Genomic DNA, 23708 nt, shown 5'->3' with positions numbered 1-23708 from the left:
TTCCTTCCCCAAACTTCCTCTTGGTGGCCATAGTTGAAAACAGGATACCAGTCAACCTGTGGTCTTACGTAGCACACTGTATGTCTACATCACTCCGTCAGCGTGTGTTAATGTGCCCCATGTTACATCGTTAGCTAGAGGGAGCTGTATGTGCTGAGAGGGTTTGGGGCGAGAGGAATGCAGGGCAGGTTGGGGCAAGGGGAGCAGTCTAGTCGTCTTTCATATATGACTTCTCCTTTCTCTTTATTCCATTATACAATGTGTATTTAGAGTAACCCTGCTTTTATCAGACTCCTCACATTTCCCTTCTCTATTCAAATTCACAGAAGTGAATTTATATCGAGTGATATGAGGTTTTTAAGGTCACAAATTCTTTGCTAACAGAGAACTATGAATCTGAAGCAGTTTTAATTATTTCACTCTGAAATTTCCAGTCTGTACTAGTACATTGACAGACTGCATGTTGGAAGAGTAGGTGCAGGAAGCCTTTGCTCAGGCCCATGCCTTCATCTCTGGGCACAGGTTCAGCTGCATTTCCCTTCTCTAGAGCCCAGCCTGTGCATTCCCTTATAGGAACATCTCTGATGAAGGAGAGCAGTGGGCATGGCCATGGCCTCCATACACAAGCCGTGGGACCTGCAGAGCTCTGTAGAAAGGAGCTCCAGACCACTTACCTGTCTGTCCCTCATCAGCTTCTCAGCCCGAAACGGGACTGCACAACTTGGCCATACCACTTCTGAAGACCTACCTAATCTCTGGGGTGCAAGGTAAAGTAAACTCTGGTATGTGGACACTTACACCTGTCTTTTAAAAGCATTCAAGCATTGCTCCATTTCAAATTGCAAGCCCAAGTGAATATCCTAAACCTCATTCTCAAAGGGAATCCAGGCACTTTGTACATTAATACAGTTGTTTGAGCAAGCCTGCCCATAGAAAGCATGGCTGGAAACTACTGAAGAAAATTGAACTGAATGAAGAAGAAAATGCTGGGAAGAGAGAAATGTTTGCATACTTAGCTTAGGTGTCAGCTCTGAAAACTTCAGAAAACTTCTGCCAGCTCAGTGGCAGACCTGAGTGTACGTTCCTGGCTCCTGGCTCTGACAGCCTGAATCCCATCAGCTCACAGTATAACTTAAGCGCGTAAGTCACTCTGGAAATGGGATTGCACCTTCCCAAGTGTCTGAGCTAGAAAGATTTTTGCTCCATACAGCCAGCCTTTGTCCACTGTGTCACTGAATGGAGCAATTTCATCAGCTACTACCTTTAGAAACGAAGGGCACTGTCCATAGATGGCGCAGCTTTGTTGAACAATGGTGTGGGTCTGGAGGTTTTGCATGCTTCAGGAACTGCTGTTTTTCAGTAATTTCTTCAAAGTGCATTAACAATTCATTTGTCTGCTTAGAAATCTTCTCTGTGACACTTGAAGTAGTTTAAAGATAATGAAGACCAAGTCAAATAAACAAGGAATGTGCTTTTATATTATCTTAAGGTTGACAGGGTGTAGTAAACGCCTCTTTTCCCAGATGTTCCTTCCTGTCTTTCCCAAATGGCAAATGCACCAGGAAAGAACTCATTGTACTGATTAGTCTTCAAGTAACAATAAAAAATATTTTTTTTCTTGCTGATACTGTAAGAACACTCTCTGCTCATTTACATGAAGGATATTTCTACCCATGCCTTTTTTCCAGATTGACTGATTTTCTCAAAAAAGTACTGAAGTACATTAATATGTTAATGGATTATATACCTGCTTGTTTGGATTTTTAATGGCTGTATATTTGTTCTTTAAATGAGCAGCAGGTGCAGGCTGGAGGTAGAGATTGTGCTTAAGAGGTTAATTAGTATGGAACAAACACATTATGCTAGAGAGACTTACTGAGATTACTTCTGTTATGAAGAAAAAAAAGTTTTTTATCTAAAGTTGAAAAAACTTTTTTTTTTTTACTATAGATCTGACAAACTAGATAGCAAAACATCTCAGTTAAGCAGTCGTTAAAGTATTTCCTAGAAGTTGCTTCTGTAGTGTTGCATCTCTCTGTTCCCATTTATTAGGTCACTTCTCTTAGATAGGCTACTGTTCTCTAATACTGCAGGCAAGCACCCTCTGGGCACGCTATAGTGCTCAGCAAAGAAGTGAGCCGGGCATGTGCTGAGAAACGTAATCAGACTTTGCATCTAGCCAAGATATCTACATGGGAAATGATAGTGCCTGGCTACCGCTCCTCTAAGGCATCGCAGAGGCACTCATGGACTGAAATAGTAGAGGGGCAACTCGTACAAGGAGGACAGAAAATATTTTGATTTTTTTTTCAATTTTCAAACAAGATGCAGCAGACAGAATATTTTTTTTTAACAGTTCTTTCTTGTTGGTTTACCTTAAATAAATGCATTATGTGAACTCAGTAACCTGTGCCTTTGTTTAATCTGTGCAGCCTCAACAGCTAATTGTTATTCCTCCCCATCCTCTTTTTCCTTTCCCTATTCTTTTAATCCCTTTTGTTTATATTCATTATAGCTTGGTTTAAATTAGCGTGTGTATTAATTGGACAGAGAACAGGTCATCCTGTATGCTTGTGCAATGAGGCCTCCAGTATGAAATAGAGCAATGCTGCAATGTGAGCAAATAATAGTAGCAATAAACATGACTGCATTCAATTAAAGCTCTACCATCTAAAGCAAATTAACCATAAATTAGTAAACATTTATTCAGCACTTGGAAAAAAACAGCTCAAATGAGCACAACAAATTAGCATCTTCATTTATTTTTATTTCTGAACATTTAACTCAGTTTTTATCTGTGCTAAAAACACATATATGTGAGAGTGAGTCAGAAACAGAGCTTTATGTTACCCTTCAAATTTTATTGGAGAGAGGAGCTTGCGTGACAAAATGCAATTTTAATGTAGAAATAATCTACAGGAAAAGATGGGAGGTTGTATAAGCTTTGCATTTTTGAACAGTCAGTTCCCGTAGCAGAGCAGCATAGCCTTATCGAGGGCAGAACAGGAGTGAATTGGCAGTACATTAGAAAGCATGATTAAAAGAGGGAAAGTTGAAACTACTCTCATGTCAGCTGTTTTCCTCTACAGGATATTGAGCCATTCCTGTCCTAACCAGATACTGATTGCTTAAAACTTAGTCCAGAAGTACTTGTCAAAACCGTTTCCTTAGTTCATTTTGACATGCTGAGCTTTGAGTAGATCCTGAGAATTGTTTGCAATTTAGTGCTAGAAGTATTGGCCTGCTCTCGCTCATGGCTGTGGGAACAAGATCAGACCCTCTGGAGAGAACATCAAGTGCCTTCGCTTTCCAGAAGAACTGTTTAAACATTATAGCTGAGGCTCCTGATCGGTGTCTATGGACTCAGAGAGGGCTGGAGGATGCTGACAGGTTTCTTGTGGCTAGGAGGCTGCAGGAGGGTGGAAGTCTTGTCTCCCAGTAGCTGTGTATCCTCTCTTCTCCATTTCAGTAGGCACACAGCCTGCTCTAGTTACCTCTGGACCTCTTCCTCAGAGTGAGAGATAGAAAGCATCAGTTGTTCAAGTGTCAAATAAATGAAAAAAAAAAATAATGTAACACTAGAATACTATGAGGAGAACTGTGTGATAGAGCAAACATGAGCAGAGGTAACACATCTTTCTGGAAGATGCCTAGGGTCAGTGTCCCACGATCAATTGCCTCTCCTATAAATGTCGAGCTTAAATGTCCAGGCTGTCCTGAGCTTAAATGTCCAGGTATCAGGCTGTATCAATTGGTCATGATGCATGTTATCCTTTAATGCAACATAATTCTGTCATTTTATATTCAAAGTTTTAGATTTTCTATCAAAATCAGCTTGTATTCCTGTGCTGTTGTTGTTTTTTAAGTAAATGATTGACATAAACAATACTGAATCTTAAAATCAGTTGAAGAGCAATTTCCTTTAGGTAAGAATGTTTGCGACAAATGACTTCAAAATAATTTAAAGGAACTTGAGAAATTTAGGGAATCTTGGGTTTTAGTTTTGCTTCTAATGCTAATTCTTCTTCCATCTTGTTAGTTAGCTCATTGAATGCAGCTTCTGATTCTTGAGTACTTCGGGTTTTGTGTTACATGAGCTTGAATTCATAGAATCATAGAATCATAGAATATCCAGAGTTGGAAGGGACCCATAAGGATCATCGAGTCCAACTCCCGGCACCACAAAGGTCCACCCAAAATTTTAGACCATGTGACTAAGTGCACAGTCCAAACGCTTCTTAAACTCCAACAGGCTTGGTGCAGTGACTGCTTCCCTGGGGAGCCTGTTCCAGTGTGCAACCACCCTCTCAGTGAAGAACCTCTTGTTTAAAAGTGTTGAGAACCTCAGGTCTGAGTTGGTTCTTAAAAGCTGCAGTGCTTGTTCAAGCAAAAACCAAATGGAACCCCAAAATGTCAGCAGACAAATCAGAGATCATTTGGGAAATTACGTTCTCATCACAGACTTGCCAAGCATAGAATCTGTGTAGCAATGCCTCATGAAGCACCCAGGAGTTTAAAACTAAAAAGTGCATTATATGCACTAAATACTTTGTGCATTATTTATTTATTGGGGTGACATTCACATAGTTGTATCTTTTATTCATTATTTTCTTAAACTTATGCTGATGTTATTGATTGACCTTTGGTGAAAGTAGGAGTAAATAAGAGGATACTATATTTATGTTCTTTGTATATTATCATGACTTGTGGGTTTCTTTTCTTTTTCTTTTCTTTTTTTTTTTTTTCTGTCAGAATATTCTTTAATGTGTGTTGCAGCATAACAGAAAACTGAAACCCACAAGTTCTGCATTTCCAAGAAAAAAAATAGAGACCTAGGAAAAAATATTCTCTTTTCCACTTTGGGTTGTTAATAATGGAGTTTTACCACATGCTTAGAAGCCTTGCTTGAAATAATATACTGATGGGCAGGAAAAAATAGAGATTACCACACCCATTAATGTAACCATAGACTCATTCACCCTACTTTTCCTAGGCATCTAGTAATATTACCGGTACAATGTGATATATATTTCAGGCTATTGTGTACAGAGCAAGTGTCATATATAAGCATTTGTGGAAAATGCATAAACTATTCTTATGCTTATTAGAAGTAGTTATTTAACAACACTGTGAATGTTACTTTAAAATTCTCAAATTATATTTCACCTCAAATGAGAGTCATCTCTTGGTGTTCTGAGGACTGACTGTAATGGATATTATAAATCTGGATTTGTAAGGAAATGTCTTACTCGTATATTAGAAAATCTGTGTTACTCTTAGCCCAAGGCTAATAGAAAATGGCAGTATGTTCAGTCCTTTTCAAGTTTTTTTTTTAACCCTTGTGTATTTCCTCTCTTCTGCTTTCTTTTTAACACAGAACCTGATTTTTCTTCATGAAGTCAATGGGAGCTATGCAGTACCCTATTTTTATTTATTTTATCTCACAATACAGCATTAATAACAAGAACAACATTATGTCCTTGTCTGATTTGCTGTGCTTTTCACATCCCCACCCCACAGCAGTTTTATCTACCACATTTGTTCATCCTCCTGAACGTGTTTTCTCTTAGCTATTTTAAAATCCAGCAGGAAAGCTGGGTCCTATATTTTTTCCACTGCCCTTTTTTTGTCAATTTAATTTTGTTTTTCTTTAAATTATTCTACTGAAACATGAAACTAGATAAGCACGAGAGTTCTAGCACTGGAAAAGGCATCAGTAAGGCAGTAAGTGGTGGAAATTGTGTGCCTAATTGTGCTCCTTCAGTGCAATTACAGCAGTGTAAAGCCCACCTGAATGCTCATGGGAATGCCCAGCAAGAGCAGAGCATCAGGACCCCTGTCTAGACCAGAGGAATACCAGAGAATTGAAACCCACAGGGAAAAGGCAGTGGTTTTCCCATTGTCCCTGCGGTAAAACCCACGGAGAGAAGCCCTGTGGAGCATCCCAGCCTACAGGCAGGATCTCGGGACACGAAGCAGCTCCCTCCCCAGCAGCCTCAGCCAGCACTGCTCTTCCCGCTAATTAATGGCTTCCTTCCACCTGCGGGGCTGACACAGGCCTGCCTTCGGCCCTCGGAGGCGCAGCGGCGGGGCGAGGAGCGCGGGTGCGAGAGGAAGCACCGCCCGGGCCTGCAATGGCGGGGTCGAAGGGCAATGGCTGCCGGTGGGCCCCAGGCCCCAGGCGAAGCCCGGGACGGGGAATCTGGGCGTCACGTTTTTCAAGAGTGCTGAATAAACATGGGAAGGTGTATTTAAAGAAATTGCCCGGCTTAAATAAACACCTGGGAAAAACATGTCGGGTAGCTGGATTTTCATAATCACCGACTGCGGCTTAATTTTAGGGTCAGGGAAGACCTGGAAATGACCTTGCTAATGATTAATAGGCTTTGGTAACCTGTTGGCTCTCTGAGGTGGACAGGTGGAGCTTCCTTTTGAGAATTTTCAAACAAACACTGCATTTTTTCATCATGTCTCCAATAAAATCTGCTTCTATAAATGCACAATTAAAAATCCTCCAGTGGATTCTCATTAGTGGACGTGTTCCTATTGCCTTATTGAAAATAGGGCCGTGAGTATGTAGTAGGCCCCCCTCTGAGGTACTAGACAATACACAGACACAAGTGGTTTCCTGATTGCACTTATTCGCATACCCAGTAATGAGGTGGCTGTCCCAGCTGGTGAAAAGTCGGAAGAGTTAGTCTCTTGCTGACTTTAATGTAATGTTGTCATGAATGTTTACAATTCCTCAGATTCCTCACACAATGCCCATACTCACCAAGACAGAACCTCGAGGGGATTCCAGGACAGGGGATTTTACTTGCAAAGGAGAAAATCAATCTTCTCTACTTTGGCTATTAACATGGGGAACAGAAGATAAAGTTATTTAGAGGATTGTAGCATAGAATTGTAAATATTCAGAAATAAGAGAAAAAACGTGTATGGCTTCTTTGCTGTAATTGAAATGGAAAGATACCTGTGTGTAGTCAGGGTGTGCATGTATATATATGTGTGTGTGTGTGTGTGTATATATGTATGTTTAGAGGGATCCAAAAAAAGTTAGTTGTCTGAGTAGCAGTTCCATTGGTCCCACTGATGTACTGTGCATTCTTTCCAATAAGGTAAGTAAAGGATTGCTCACTACTTCACCTCTTTCCATCCAGGTGGTAAAAACAGAAGTCCTGCTTTCTTTTTTTTCTTTTTTTTTTTTCTACAAAAAGTGAAGAATTTAACTATGAGAGGAACATAGAAAATCCAAGAGTCCAGAGCAGGATCTGAGACTAGGAGCATCTTACATTACAGCATACAATAACATGATGGGTTCATGCCCTCCCTGATCTTTCGACACCAGGCAAAATGCCCTGTTTTCAGCCCTGTCTCTCAGTATAGCCCCGAAAGGAGTAAAGAGGTCTATATAATTAATGTTAATCTTGGCAATAGTTAACTAATGTAAACATTATTAAAATCTTTTTATTAGCTTAAGCATTCTTCTTAAAAGTGTTTAGGTGCCCATTTTTATGGAGGAATTACCTTTAGAGCTATTGTTTGTTGTATGTCTTTATAAAAAGACTGCTATCCTTTAGGTAGTTATTTTCAGTCTTATGTTCAGTATTTATTCACTGTGTAGCTTTTAATGTGTTAAATATATAGCAAAAATTATTTTTTCTTTCCAGAGTAAGTTATTTGATTCTCAGTACTGGTATTCCTCAATAATCCCCATAAATGGTAAAAGCTGTAAACTCAAAGTTATAATTAGATCAGGTATATTTTCTGTTGTTGTTAAAAAGGAAATAGCCTTTTTGCCAAGACTGTCAGTTATAACAATGTAAAAGCCAAAGAAAATATTAACATTTTCACTGTACTTTGTTACTAAACAATGAGAATACTTTTCCTCTATATTAGGAAATCTCAGTAGGCTCTTCCAAAAGTATGGCTGGGTCTCAGTTGCTACCCTTTTCTCAGCCAAAGGTAGTCAAAACAGTTTTGGAGATGTTCATTGCACACCTCTTCTGTGAACTTCTGGCTGGTTTTCAAAAGATTTGTTTTGTGATATAAGCCCTCAGAGCCACCTGTTTGAGGGACTGCCTTTTTCCGCGGAATAAATTGCTACTCATGGCCAGAAGAGGTGCTTAAGTGAGAGGGTTTTTATGAGAAAGCAGTCTAACAGGATGTTTTCCTCGCGGAGTGGCGTGGAGCTGAGGGACTGACTTCCCTGCAGACGGGAATGGTCCCTGGGGAGGTGTTTCAGGTACGTGAGCCAGGACCCTCCATCAGAGGGCAGCCACCAGGCGGGACCTCCGTGCGATGGAGGTTGCACAGCAAGCCACAGAGCAGTACCGGTAGCCAACGCATGCAACATAGGTAGCGTATGCATGTAACAGCTGCTCATCATTTCTGCTCAGCATGCTGCTTCAGTTCTGCCTTCCTCCTAGCTAAATTAGCAGAGTCGTACCCCTCTCTCTGTCTTCCCTCTGCCAGCAGAAATTGTCCCCATCTACCCCAGGAGGCAGCCAGCTGCCTGCAGCCACCTTGGCTCCATCTTGCCTCTCCCACCTCAGCTTCTGCCACTGACTCATTGTTACCATCTGTGTGCCTGGACAGCAAATCTCTTGCTGTCACCCACCCATCATTTGAGCTGAAATAGGCTCATGGACAGTATGGCACAATCTGAGATTCACAGATTCCATCAGGTGGTCTCTTTTCACGGTGATTGTTGTTTTTGTGTTTTGCTAAGTGGCAGGTGGGTGGCTGAAATCATTTCTATTCATGCTGAATGACATGATAGAAATAGTTTATTTTAAAATAAAGTTACTGAAGGATCTGCTGACATGTATGAGAGGGAGGGAAGTGCACTAAAGCTAGTTCGGAACAAAACAAAACCACCAGAGAAGAAAGCAATAAGCCCTAAGAGCACTCATTCTGGAGGCAGAAGAAAAAAAGTTTAAAAATAAAGCAGCAACACCAACATGAAGTAAAGAGTCACAATATCAGAAAAGACAAATAATTTACTCAAATATGCGTGCATTCAAATATCTATGGGCCACTCATGAACAATGAGAGGAGAGTAAAAGACAAGCATTAACACAACTTTTGCTGCAGCCTAGAGGAAAGCATTCCCCCAGTATTGCTAGCAGATGCCTCACAGATACTGTCTGGTGATGTTTGTGTGATATTTATAGTAATATACGGTAATATGTATTACTGTTAAAGGGATGAAACTTGTGTTGTCACATCTCTATATGCACAGTGCTGCTCGGTAAATGTTAGAGATGTGTTTACACTGACAGGGCATCTGTAGCCCAATTCAGAGGTAGCTGGCTAACTCAGTCTTCACGGTAACAAATTCAGATTAGTAAATACAAAAGCTTTGATTAATGCCTACGGATGTGTGTTTAGTCATCACATTTCACAGAGTATGGATTTAGCGCCATCGAAAAACCTCAAGTTAAGGGCTGAGTAGGTAACATTTGATCAATGGGTTGAAACTATGAAGAATGTTTCCTAAAGTGTTGTTTGGAGAAAGCAACAAAAAGGTTAGCGCTCATACCAAACACACAGAAATGTGCTTTCTTGGTATTTTCACAGCTCAAAGGTGTGATTGAATCAAACTTTATTTTCTTGTGGAAGTGTGGAAACATTGATGAATTTGATTGTCCTATGTGAGATGTTTGGCATTTCTGAATAACTGCTCTAAGTCTGTGACCGTCCCTTCTCCTGGGATTTATCATGGTTTTATGTTTCTCTCTCCTCACTTACCTCACCCAAAATGTTGTCCACTGACTTGGTATCCACAATGTTAGCACTCCCTTTACACTAATTTCTATTGATTTCATCACTTTTTCCCCTTCTATATTTTATATTTGAGTAGATTCTTAAAAATTTAGCCAATATGCTGTGAATTTATTTCCAGCTTTATATATATATATGTTAGAAATAAACTCTTTTCTTTCTGTGAAATGTTTCTTCCTTACCAACATACCACTTGCACATTTAACATCCATAAAGATTAGGTAGCATACAGGGAGCAGTTTCTGCTTTTAAGAATAATCCAAATAGTTCCTCCCTAGAAGAGCGTTCTTTCAAAACTACTTGTTAGATTCAAGAGGTGGGGTGATCTGTAAAATCTTCGTTTTGTGGCCACCCAGTTCTTCCAGTGAAACCAATCTTTGCATATTCAAATATCCCAGTGACTACACAGAAAGTCACGGTACATAACTAACTCAGGATGAGCTGCATGAGTATGGGACTTACAATGAACACAGATCTGATAAAACTTTTAATTATTTTCTAATGCAGACGAGGATCCAATGTCTCTCTGACTTTGGATATGAGTAGTTTGGGAAGTGTTGAACCTTTCGTCTCTGTGCCGACTCCACGAGAAAAAGTGGCAATGGAATACCTACAGTCAGCTGGCCGCGTCCTGACACGGCAGCAGCTCCGAGATGCAGTTGCATGTTCTCATTTACTTCAAACAGAATTCATGGTGAGTTTAACAGCAAGCTTTAAATGACGGTTTTTACATAATTGGTGCAACAGAAACTGTGGAAAAAAAATAATAATTGGGCAGCATTTTAATATCAAGGTGCAAATAATTTCTGAATGGCTGATGAGGTTGTTCCAAGGTGGCATTTTATGTTTAGAAATCTGAACTCACTGAGATAAATAGCTCGTAAATAACTGTTACCTATAGCCGTAGATAACACAGATTCCTCCCGGTTTGAAGTTCCATTCCTAGATGGGATAAATGTTGCATTAGAGGTGCAGTACAAACAGCCAGGACTGTAATGCTGTGACAGTTTCAGAGAGATCATAAAGGATGTGATGACAGAAAACACAGTAATAATTGGAGGTTTTGTTTATCCCCATGTAAACATCATCTAGGAATGTTTGTAATTTGAAGTCTAAAATTTTAGGCACTATAAATGACATTTCTGGAGCAGACAGGGACACCAAAAAAGAGAAGCAACTCCCAAGTCAGTTGAACATATCTTTAACAAACACTCCATACTGTGGGTCTAATATACTCAAGACCAAAAAAAAGGAAAGTCTCCTACAACTGTATTTAATATTAAAAAGGGTAGGAATGTAAAACCAAGACAGTGGCCAGGAAGAAACAAGTCACAGCAGGAAAACTAACTCAGGGAAAACACACTATTAAATATTACTTCAGGAAGACCTGAAAGAGACTGGTATTGCAAAACAGCCAGATAAAAATGTCTATCAGAAAAAAGGAGACAGTCTTTACAAGGGAAATGGAATAGAGTGTAACCAGAAGCCAGCTGAATGTGAAAGCTGAATAAGGCAGGCCAAAAAAGGTTTTGAACTTACAAAAAACCTTATAGCTTTATTTTTAAATAGATCAAAAGCACAAAACTTAACAAAGAGTATGAGGATCAATAAAAGATCAAAGGGTAGAAAAGGTGAGGCGACAGGAGAAAAGTGTTTGTGTTATTTATATCCGTGGTCACCACAGATGAACATACGGAACTTCCTACCTGTGTGGCGGAAGTAGATTAAAACAGATTGCTAAAGGGTCTGTCTGATATTGAAGTGTTAATGGAACAGAACAGATCAATAAATTGTATAAAAAGTAAACACTGGAATAAGCTGGTATTCATCCATTAGTCCTAAAGGACTTCATATTTGTAATTGCTGATGTATTAACAGGGCAGGTGTACACTAGCACTTGGGTGCCAGTATCTGAGGAATCAGAGGGCCAGAGTTAACAAGAGTTTTCCAGAAGGGCTCCAGAAGAGATTTGGAGAACTACAGACCTATAAGTCTGATGTATGTATCAGAGAAACTGCAAAGAATTATAATAAAGAAATAAACTAATAGTTGTATGAGCAAATGCAGTACATCAGGGAAGAAGCAACACAGTGTTAGCAGCATAAGAGGGATTTGTAGCCTATGTGGTTGCTTCTCAGCCTGAAAGGAGGCTATCAGAGGCATCTGTTTTGGATTTGATACTGACCAAGATGCTCAAAAGCCATCTAGAAAAGGGAACAAATAGTAAGGTGACAAAGTATGATGATGATACTGAATTACGAAGAGTAGTAAAATTAGAAATGGACTTCAAAGAAGTTCCAGATGGATTATATGAGTGTAACAAGGTAGGTGAAATTCAGGATTGAAAAGTAAAATGTTATGTGTCTGGGGGAAATAGCTTTATATTCTTCAGTCGGTTCTGAAATGGAAGGCTAAAAGTCATGGGAAAAGGAATAGAGAATAAAATAGAAAACATCTTTATGGTAGTGGAAAAACCTATATGACAGTCAGAAGTGCAAGCTGCTTTGATCGCTCCATTTCAAAGCATGTATGGAAGTATGGTGAATATAATCACAGGCTAGAGCAGCTTCTGTATCCAATGATGCTACATAGACTCAAGCAAGGACTCCTCTGACTAGAAAAGTCCTTTATAGGCTCCAACAGAAGCCTATAAAATCATGAGTAGCAAGAATGTGAACATGAGTGAATATTCATTATTTTTCATGCTAAAAGAATGCAATCAGGTGGCCAGATTAAAATTAAATAAATAAATAAAATGAAAAGCTCATCCTGTTCCTATAGTTCCTTCAGATGCCTTGCTACTTACTGCTATCAGAGGGTACCAGATCGGACAAACCTAACACACCCAGCTACCCAACCCAATGTTACCACAACGTTTTTAGCTTTTACAACTCATTAGCAAACCAAACTAAACAAGCAAAACTTTTTAAGACTGGTTAATAGCTCAGATTTAATAAATAGAGACACACAGAAATGTGTACCCCAATGGGGCATATAAGAGCAGGAAGACCTATACAACACTGATCTTAACAAAAGCATACAGACAATACAATTCTTATTAAACATTCCTGAGCATGTGATTCCTCAGAGTTTTATTTCCTTTACAATTTGTGCGTGTAAGTCAGTAAAACAGATGATGGGTGCCATCTTAGTCTAAGAGTAGTTTTTCATTATGAATAATTGCACTCCTATAAAAGTCACGCCTTTTTTCACCTCTACAGAGACAGGGTTTAGAGTGAAAGTCGTTTGCTCAGGAAAAATAAATCACTAGGTTGTTTTACCAACAAATGGTCAGACAGCGTACATGGAAAGAATTCTAAGCATCCAACATTATTTTATCACCACTTGTGCCATCCATTTTCTGTCATTCTGCAGCTTAGACAGGAAAGTTGGAAGAAATAACATTTTCATGTTTAAAGCCCCCATGTTAGAACTCAGTTTGTACAAACAACTTGGCATGTCCACAGAATCTCATTTACCCAAGTCTTCTCACACAGCATCCATTCATGGCTTTGGGTCAATGGATACTCACATTTTATTCTTCCGTCAGTGGGGCACAACATAACTTTGGTCCTTGATTTTTTTCAAGGAATTCTATTGAAAAGATCATGACTTTTCTGTTCCAGTTTAAATCTTTCTTTTAAATATGTTTTAAGATGAAGCTGTTGAACAGTTTCTGTTTAATGTCTTCCTTGCTACAGATAATAGCTTTATTAGGAACTTTAAGCATGCAAAGAACGCAATATATAACCATCACTCGCTCCATTCACTCAGCTTGTTTTAACTAAGAAAATATAGTAAAGCAGTCTTCTTGAGACTAAAATGAACATTTCCCATGAAAACCTTCCAAGTGTGCTAAAAATTGAGAAATGTTCAAAGTTTTCAATGGAAAACTAAAGCACGATCATTTTCAGGTTATCTTTGGTTTAAAAAATTATTATTTTTTTAATTAACAGTTTAGAGAACTAATAATTATACTTTTTATTTGTAAAAGCTAGTCAGTATCAAAATATTTTTCTACAATATTTAGTGAGAAAAAAAAAGAACTTTTTTTTTTTCTTGGCTGACAGAAAGTTTGAATAGTTTTACCTGGGGGAATGCACCTGATTTGGCAATGAGGAAGATATATAAATTTCCCAGCATATATTTCTTCAGTAGCCTGAGGTACTGCTATTCAAAAAATACTTGGGAATTTGGTGACAGAACAGAAAAATTCATGTTCCTGAAACACTGGAATGTCAGAAAATACAATCGTGCATGGGAAATGCCAGCTAGCTAAATGTGTAAATTTTTTGTCTCATCAAAATGGAGGGATGGGTATAAAAACATTTGCCTGAATTTTCATAAATGTTGCCACATTATCTCTGCTCTCAGAGACCCAAATCATATTTCTTTACGTTTATGAACAGCTGTTGCATTTGAAAGTCTAGTGTGAGCCAGAATACCTGTTATTAGAAGAGGACCACCCAAATAGGCGAAGTAGCCCATGAACAAAGGCATATATGCAGGACATGTGTAGTTACACGCATGCAACGGTGTGCACCTTATAAATTATTTATAATTATTTAAATATATATATATATTATATATGTTTAGTAAAACAATTTGGTTTACTAAAACAATTTGATATATATTGTCTAGACATCTACAGATTTTGTGTGCTAATTTGCACGTGTTCGTGCTGGGTTTATTTTCCCCTGCTAGCAGGGATGTTTTCCCCATACTATCCTGAATTTTATTCTGGAATCATCTCTTGCGTTTCATAGCCAGCCTCGCAATAAGTGACCTGTCTATGGCTGTGATCCACAATGTATTGGCAGATTTCTGTCTGTGCCCTTGGCCCCATAAGTACTTGGGTCTGAAGGACGACAGCCGTGCTTCTGATTTTTGCCAAAGTCCGGGACAGGCTTTAGAGTTAGAAACCAGCTGATTTTGGAGGAAAATGCCTTAGTAAATTTTCCAGCGGCTCAAGTCAAAGGAGGTTTGCATTGAAAAGGGGAAGAGCAAATACCATTTGTGCCTCCTCATGTGTCTGCAAGAGGCATTTATATAATATACCACTGTCTCTTTGTATAAATGTCCCAGGCTAGTAATGGAGTTCTGAAGTCTCTAGAAATGACTTTGCTCTTAAGTGGAAGTATTAATTTACCAAAGATCAAATTCCAGCTTACATGAAGATAATTTAAACAGTGGTGGCCAAAAAAAAAAAAAACCAGTGAAAAATGAAGATTTGAGTCAGCTGAAGCATCTTGCATATCCTGTCTGGTGAAATGTCCCCCCAAATCATGGAAAAAATAAATAAATAAAAATAGAAATAAATGTATGTTTCATTTTACCATTTCCAGAAGGTTGTTTTTTTTTTATTCAACTAAAAGAACAGTAGCAATGTTTCAGGACCTCAAAATCAATGTGATTCTTCCCTCCTTAGACCAAATGAAGCATTTTGTTTAACAAAAAATAGGAGGAATTTTACTTTTCATTCTGACAAACAACTTGAAAAACAGTAATTGAAAAACTGATCAAGACCAGATTGTCACATCAGGTATTTGCACAACTGCAAATTTAAAGGTGACAATGTCACCCAGAGGCTAAAAAGTCAAAAAGAGAATCAAGAGAAATCAAGTTCATTTTTTAATTATACTTTAGAGTTACTGTATTAAAAGGATTAATATTTTCTTTAAAAAGCAAATACGATCTTTAACTGACATTGTTAAGGGCTTTGCACAAAATTAAAAAAAAAAAGGTTGACATATATTAATATTTAATTATTTTGACAGTTCCTGGTCCATTTATGTAAAATTTTGCTCTGTTCTGCATGATACTGCACTTTTCAACTCCATTTTTCTAGTACTATTGTGTTTTCTAACCTATCTCCTAATCCTATAAAAACCTTGCTTTTAATAATTCATCAGAAGTGTTCCTTGGAAGTCACCCCTTCAGTATGCAACTCCTGTGTTTATTAAAGGAAGGGTGTTGACAGGCTTGAGGTGGGAACCACTTTTTTTCTTAATAACTTTGATGTCAAAAGACAGTTGTGTAACAGCAGATGGCCTTCTGGTGATAATTTCCTGCATGGCTCCTTTGGAAACACCAATCTTATTTATTTTTTATAGGAAATACCAATGAATTTTGTGGATCCCAAAGAAATTGACATCCCAAGTCATGGAACTAAAAACCGCTATAAAACAATTTTGCCAAGTAAGTGAGTTATCCCATGGTTTCCTAGTATGGAATTTAGCCCTTCTTTTAAAATATATTGCTGTGAATATCTATCTGTCTTTATCTTTGATCATTGTCTACCTACTCATAAGTGTATTTGTAGTCTATGTAGAAAGAAAAGCCCAGTGTTGGAGGACTGGCCAATGCAGGACTCTACATGGCTTAGTCAGTAGGTACACTTTGGCTGCATCCCAACCACTTGCTGAAATGCAGCCGGGGTGCATGCTGGTTTTCTCTGGACATCAGCTCAAGCAAAGGGGTAGAGAGAGTGCTGTGCCTTGCAATATCTTCCCCAGTCTGGGGGATGAGAGGAGAAAGGCTGTTGCCTGCATCACAGCCCACACCATCTTGCAGCATGCACCCCATCACTGAATTCCCTCTGGTTGGGTCAAGCTACTCGGGATCCTGTCTAACTTTAAGTCGCCCAGACTAAAAGAGCAGTTGCATCCTATCCTTTCTCATAGTGGACTTCCTACTTTATAAGTCCTCTGTTATTTGGGTTTTGTTGGTTTGGTGTTTTTTTTTTTCTTCTTCTCCATGCACTGCATGGCTTTGTGGGAATCTGTTTACACTAGTAAGAAAACCACTCTCACACAGTGCTGCCTCATCATTGCCGTGGAGTTATTACTGCTTTGCTATACTGCTTCTGTATTTTCATTGGCCCAGATTATTTATTTCTGACATAGTAACAATTGCTTTATTATAATTAGAGGTGATTGAAAACTTTTCAGTGGAATAGTTTTCCTTCAAAATGCACATTTCTCTGAAATTGAACTATTTTTATAACATTTCTTGGGGGATACTGAGACATTCCATTTCTCTTTCATAAATCATTTTGTTTTGTGTTCAGTTTCAAAATAAGTTGCAGAACTTTAAATATTGCACTAAATATAGATATGAACAGTTGTACTTTTATGATATTTTGACAGTATCAAAGTGGAAAACTTCAGTGACTCTAAATGTTGGGGGACACTCCCACAGAAAAATGTAAACACAACTTTTTGCTTGGGTTTGGAATGAAGAATACTTTCTAAATGATAGCATGTCCTATCAACTAGGAAGCTGTTTTCTAATTATCTCTGTAATGTCCTTGTAGAACTATGTTACACATTAATACAAGTGAGTATACAAACTCGCACACTTTAAATTACAGGGTTTCTCTCAGTGAGCCTGGATGCTCTGTAATTTGATCGCACCATCCGAAGACCTTGCAGTCAGATTAATGAAAAAGATGGCCTTCGGCCACTAGATTAGTCTCAGAAACACGATACATGGCTGGGAAAGAAACCCATTGTGTTGAGCCCTCGCTTCCCTTCAGCCACCAGCAGAATTCCCGTTGCCTTCAGGGCCGGTTCATCTGTTGCAGCAAATAGTTATGTGCGGCTGAGCGCAGTGGTGGAATGTTGAAGGGAATTAAATAAATGAAAGCAATTGAATGCAAGTTATCAGTTACCAAGTAATCAGAAAATTAAGTGGCCCCGACAGTTTGGCCCGGTGTCAACAGGATGTGCACAGAGGGCGAAATCCTGACCCCTTTGACGAAAGCAGGAGTTTGCCATCGGCTGTGGCGGAGCCAGGATATCACCCAAGCCTCCCTCTGCCTGACAGGCGGCATTTTTGGAAGGAGATCCCCCTTCCTACAGCGCCTAGCATCAGGTTTGCCTTCAGGAACACCTTGCGCGTGCAAAGAGCCCTGCCTCGGTGACGCATGTGTTTTGAATTGGGTCGCAGCAGCTGGGCTGCGGTTGATGCTGATGAGTTTTGAGAGTCAGAATGCCTTTGTGTTTTCACTTCCAGCTAGCCGGGGCGTGCAGCTGACTCCGAGGCACATTTTCAGTCAAAACTTACTGCCAGTGTGCACCACAGCTACTCTCTGACAGGCGCTTTGTAACCCTCCTTGACAGAAATCAAAAGGTCTGTTGTGTGTTAGCACCAAGCTTTTTCAAAGGAGATATTTTGAGGATCGAGGCACACGCTCATAATAAATACTCACACACCCACGCCCAGTCCGAAAGGGTTTGGAAACGATTTGCATGATTAAATAGAGCAGCCTTCCTGGTTTCCTGCTCAGATGATATCAACCTACTGCTTAGCGCACCCGTGTCAGCTTTTCCATTCCCAGCACTGGGCGCGTCTCTTGAATCGGGGCACCTGTGGTGACAAGTGACGTTGAGATTGATGGATTATCTCTAAAAATGCCCCCATCTACCCACTCCACCCTCTACGCTGGGGAGGATGTTCTCTTTTTCTAAGAGATAACTCGAACACAGATAATTCTGTCACAGGGTGCATGGGGGCAGGTTATTGTTAGTAGATCCTACCCAGACAGACCCAGGCTGGTGGAGTAAAATGAATGCCTAGTGAAAATCAGTTCTATATGGAAAATTGTGATGTTCAGGAAATGTTACGTTTCTATGGAAGATGTTTCGGTTGCAGTATAGTATAGCCAATGCTCAAATACAAATGCTAGGGTGCGTCTGTAAGTTTTTAAGTGTTATTTGTTTCATAGTAATATACTAATACTCCTAGTGAAGGGACAAGGCAAGTGGTTAGGCTGCTCCTTGAGATCGTTGTTTCTCCATCCCTCCTCCTGACCAAGATGCCACCTACCGGTCCTGTTAAACCCCTCTCCGTATCTTCATTCAGCTGTATTCCCCCACCATCTGCTTACAGCACTTCTGGCTCCCTCTGAACGTGTTCCCAGTACTGCAGACAGACTTCAACAGTCTCACCATGGTTACATCCCTGGGGCAGAACACCAGCCAGCCCTGGTGCCCCCTCTTCATCCTCTTATTTCACACCTTCACCCGCTGCTTCCTGCAGCCCCTACCACAGCAGGACCTCAGCTTCAAAGACCTGTATCTTTCCCCCTTCCTATTTCACTTCTCTACCTCAAACCAGGTAAAATTGCTGTGGTGCTTCAGAGCGTGCGTGGGCTCTTGCTCACAAAGGAGCCATTGACTTAACACTATTCGGTGGGTATCTGTGTGTGTGCAACACATCCAAGGTACCTGGACATCATTCCTTATTTCTTTCTAAGAAGTACCCTCAGGGCAAAAGCCTGCATGAAAACAGTCACTGCAGAACAGCAGATTCACAGTGACAGGAAGGTGCAAAGCACTTGGTGGGTCAGACCCACAAATCTACAAGCTGTTGTTTGTTCTAAAACTGGCTCTGGCACCCTGTTTAAAGACAAGGTGAAACTTAAATCTAAATTGTATGAACAAAGCACTTTCTTACACAAGCTTATAGACAGATACTGGAAACCATTCTCTTGTGAGGATTTTTGAGCTCCTTTGTATTATAGTCCTGACTATGAACTCTATCATGTTTGCTCCAGTCCTGCTCCCTAACGAAGGCAAAGGATCAACTGCAGGTTTTTAGAGACAAAAAAAAAAAAAAAAAAAAAACATATTTGCGCAGTAGAAATCAAAAAAAAAATGTTTGATCTTAGGGGAATTCAGCATGGATTCATCAAAGAATTTTTGTATTTCCATGTGATTTGACAAAATGTGTCCTAGTTGTACTCACCAGTATCATGACTATTATCATATACTAATTATAATAGCCAGTATTATAATTGATTATTTAATTAATGTTAGGCTGCATAGTTAAAAATACAAATAGATGTTAGGCAAACCTTATTTCTAGAAGATAAGAGAGATTCCCTTTGCATCAATGAAACTTTATTTTCTAGTGCTGAAGTATGTTTTAAAGTGTAGTAACACTCACCATCATAAATCTGTTAGGTTTTCCATTGGGAAATCCTGGTCTATAATGAAAGTACTGGGAAGTGACTCAGATGAGATTTAAAAATGGCATGGTATTACAGGTATTTTGTACATGAGGCATTTTGAGGCTGTTGTATTATTTGCACGTCTAATAGCCCATTCCCTGCCCTACAGTGCTATTCTGTAGCTGGCATAGATTAAGGATACAGTCTGGTACGATTCTTCCATGTTCTGTGTTACGATGTTTGTCAAAGAATATGAGTACCCATACTTGATTTATAGACTGCAAGCAAAAACAGGCAAAATAGGAGTGGGTGAATTTCAAAATGTTTCAATATCCGAAAGCTGTATGACTCATTGGCTGCAAGTGTGGCAGCAGTCTGCCTCACAAAATGTTCGTTTTCCTTTCCTGGCCAAGAAAGAGAAATACTGTGAGGATAGCCCTTCTTACACCGTTTGAGTCCTACTGTCAGTAAGGTAACTGGGACTAGACTAAGGGTAACAAGTGACTTACCTTGGAAATACTACAAGAACAGACAAACTCATGCCCTAAAGAATTTAGTACATAGTAGCAGTCTAAGTGGAAGAAGAAAAAAACTAACAACCCACAGCAGAACAGCTTGTGAAATGAGACGAAGCTCTGAGTCTTCACGACAGAGTGGTGTCTCTACAGTGGATGAAACTCCAGTATCCATGGCACTGGGAAGGCTGTCTGGCAATGCCATCCTAGCTATGGCATGTGTTCCTTACACTGGCTACTCTCATGGCTCCTCACAGGCTACAGACACCTTAAATCCCTCTTATTCCTCCAGCCTGGTAAATTCATACCAGTATTAATTTGTTAAAGATGGAGCTAGAGGAAGCCTCTTCCACTTTAATGGGCGAGCTATTCCAGACTTCCTAGATACATGGAAAAAACAGCAGTAATTTTGCCTCAGTCAAAATTGTAGGAGGCATTTTTTATTAGCAATTACAAGTGCTTAACAGCTCTGCTGCATTTCAAGATGTTTTACAAACATTGATGAATTCAGCCTTGCAGCCACCATCTGTGTCTTTCCACTGTAGCTTCAGACTCTCAGACTTTGCCATCCTTGAGGAGAAGATGATTACCTCCGAGGTATTTGTCATTCAGAACTCAGCTAATTACTTCCATTTGTGTGCAATGACTGCTTAGTGGCTCTAGATCTTGAGTGAGTGCTCAGGTGTTCCTCATTTCTGAGCTACGTGTACAGCAATTATCTATTTCAGAAGTGATTAGGACTGTTAATTTATAAAAGATCTCTATTCCAAAGTAGTGATTGTTTAGTTGATTGGAATTGGAAGAAAGTCTCATAAATTCTGAAACTGATTTAGCCGCTCCTTAGTAACAGAGGAATTTATCCCAAGGTATGGTAAATAAGCTGGATGTTGAGTCTGCTTGGAAGAGGTTTTTTAAGGTAGGGGTCAAGCTACATCAGAATTGGAGGCATTGTGTGAGCTAGAGGAAGCGAGTGTTTTTTCAAGGCCACGTAGCCTGAGGCATTTGTGGAAATGGCTAATAATCACTCTGTGCTGAAAAGGAATGAGAGGTTTCCTGTCCTCATATTGTTAAGGGGGAGAAAAAATGCTCTAAGTGAAAAAGTTGGGAAAGCTAGTACAAAGAGACTTGTAACACAAGCTAAGCAGGCTTCGTGTTGTGCTATTAACACAGAGGACAAGACTTCCATGCACAGACTTTGAATTAAAAGACATTAATTCATTTGTCCATTTTAAGAAACATACTTCATAACACGGGTACGAGTCCTGTAATGGCTCCACTCCCTTCCCACAAAGTTCCTGTCACCTCTAGGGGGAAAAGGACATAAAGTATGTGTGGGATCGCCCATCTCTTCCTTTGATTTGCAAAGGTTTTATCTTTTCATAGGAACAGGATGAAAAGTCACAGAAGAAATTCAAAAGCAACTCTGAAAGTAACAGGTTTTGCTACAGCATACGTACATCGATAATATCTTTTGGTGTAAATTACAGGGCCACCTATTAAATAGTGTTTTCTTACTACTCTCCAGTTCAGCGTCCACGTAAGAATCTTTGAACATTTTGCCTTGCTAGCGCTCAGAAAGCAGCTATCCAGAGACTATTTCCAAACTAACAGGGGTCTGGACACTGTCAAAAAGCTGATGATTCTACTTAATTATTTAAGCAAACTGATAGAAGAATTTTTTTTCCAGTACAGAAATGTTGCCATATCATTTTATTAGAAGTAGAATATTATTTCAGAAAAGGTGCAAAGAAAGCCAGTGTGCCCCTACACAGCAACAACATAGGCATCTCATTTTCCTCCTCATTTTCTCTTTCCATTACAATATGTAATTGAGAATTTACTGGCTTTAATTCCAAAAGGCTAGTACACGGGCAATCACATCATCACAAACGAACAAACAAACAAAACCATCATTTGCAGGGGGAATTTTTTAACCCCCAGTTCTACAGTCAGCAGAGCTGTGCCCCATTCCATTCTAGGTCATCCAAGACAGTGAAGGGAAGAAGAGCATGAAGGAAAATGTTCCCATATTTTGGTATTTTTTCTCCAGTCCGTTACACAGCAATGTTCACAAATTGTGTTAGATGAGAACAGGGGACTGAAGGGAAAGATATGGATCACTTAGTCCAGACTCGTACAGTGAACATTACATTGATATAGAAACACATAGATGATTTCACCCCGGGCAGAGAGGACTTTTCTTAAATTAAATCCAGCTGTAGTCATTGAAACAGCCCAGCTTCATGCGGAGGTATCTAGGCTGAATCCAAAGGACTTGGTGTATTTATCTAACATCCTGCAAAGATATGACAAGCTTCAGAGACAGTCTAGACAGGTCAGCTGGATATTTAGCACAGGCAGATTAGACCTTACCTGAACATTGCCTGGACCTGATAGTATTGCTTCGATGTCCGCAGCTTATTGAGATACTTCTACACAGCCCAGAACTGTGCAGTGTAGGTATTCCTTAGTTTCACGTGATGAGTCTTTGCAGCGAAAAAAAAATCATGCATAATGCTTTAGTGCTTGACTACCCCAAATAACCATAGATTATTTTCTTCAACAAGTCTTTGATTCTCTATAGAAATCTTCTAATTATGGGTTTTCTTTTCAATTTCCGTCTTCCTTGTGCTCTTAGATCCTCTAAGCAGAGTGTATTTGAAACCAAAAAATCCATCTGACTCCTTGAGTACCTACATAAATGCTAACTACATTAGGGTAAGTAAATGTACACTCTTCCTGTGCTTTTGAGAATATTTGATTTTCCACCTGAATAGCTGTTTTTGCCAAGGTACCACTCATTTTATCCCTACCCATCTTCATTGATAAATCCTATAATCTTTTTGTCTACATTGCTGTGATAGAAGTAGCTTCATGATCTGATTGTGCCAAAGACCACATAGCCATCAATGTGCTAAAGTGGCTGCAGTAAGAAAAAGGTTATCGGATACATTTAAAACATTAAGAAACACGTTCATCGCTGTTTCCGTTTAATTCAGTGTTTACTGGTTTATATTGTCTTGCTGCCTTTTAGGAAGGAAAAAAGGGCTAACTTTTAACAGAGACAGAAATACTAGTATTTTGGTAAAGAAAGATCAGAGTCAATAGCAATATAAGCTCTACGGTTGCTCATGGCAGTCATGTTATGTACCAACATCTTCAGTACTGATGTTTTTTTTTCATACATAAATATGTCAGTTGATAGTCCTGAAATCACCAGTTAAGTAATTAAATAGATATTGTAACAGCTTTTGAAAAGGAGCATAAGATGTATTAAATATACACATGTGCACCAGCATGCACATTCATTCACCTGTTTACTCCCTATATTGCATGGTTACATGCTGCAAGCACTTCAGCAGTATGAACCCTGTTGGATACTATTATTTCTAAGTGTCAGCTATGTAATAATCCTCAATGACACACACACAGCCTTCTTAAACTCCTGGCAC

General features: G+C 39.4%; 1 protein-coding gene across 3 annotated transcripts in view; it reads left to right on the top strand.

Annotated features, from left to right (window-relative positions):
- The window catches only part of PTPRR (protein tyrosine phosphatase receptor type R), a 144068-nt gene that overhangs the window by 100143 nt on the left and 20217 nt on the right, over window positions 1–23708 (top strand). For all 3 annotated transcript variants that reach the window (XM_066993002.1, XM_013198012.3, XM_066993010.1), the window contains 3 exons: window positions 10294–10480; window positions 15900–15984; window positions 22895–22974. In XM_066993002.1, coding sequence (XP_066849103.1) covers window positions 10294–10480; window positions 15900–15984; window positions 22895–22974 — 352 coding nt within the window. The remainder of the gene's footprint in view (window positions 1–10293; window positions 10481–15899; window positions 15985–22894; window positions 22975–23708) is intronic.

Source organism: Anser cygnoides, chromosome 1, assembly GCF_040182565.1.
Source record: "Anser cygnoides isolate HZ-2024a breed goose chromosome 1, Taihu_goose_T2T_genome, whole genome shotgun sequence".
Taxonomy (NCBI): Eukaryota; Metazoa; Chordata; class Aves; order Anseriformes; family Anatidae; genus Anser; species Anser cygnoides.
Note: the sequence above shows the minus strand (reverse complement) of the source record. Positions and strands in the feature narration are given on the sequence as shown.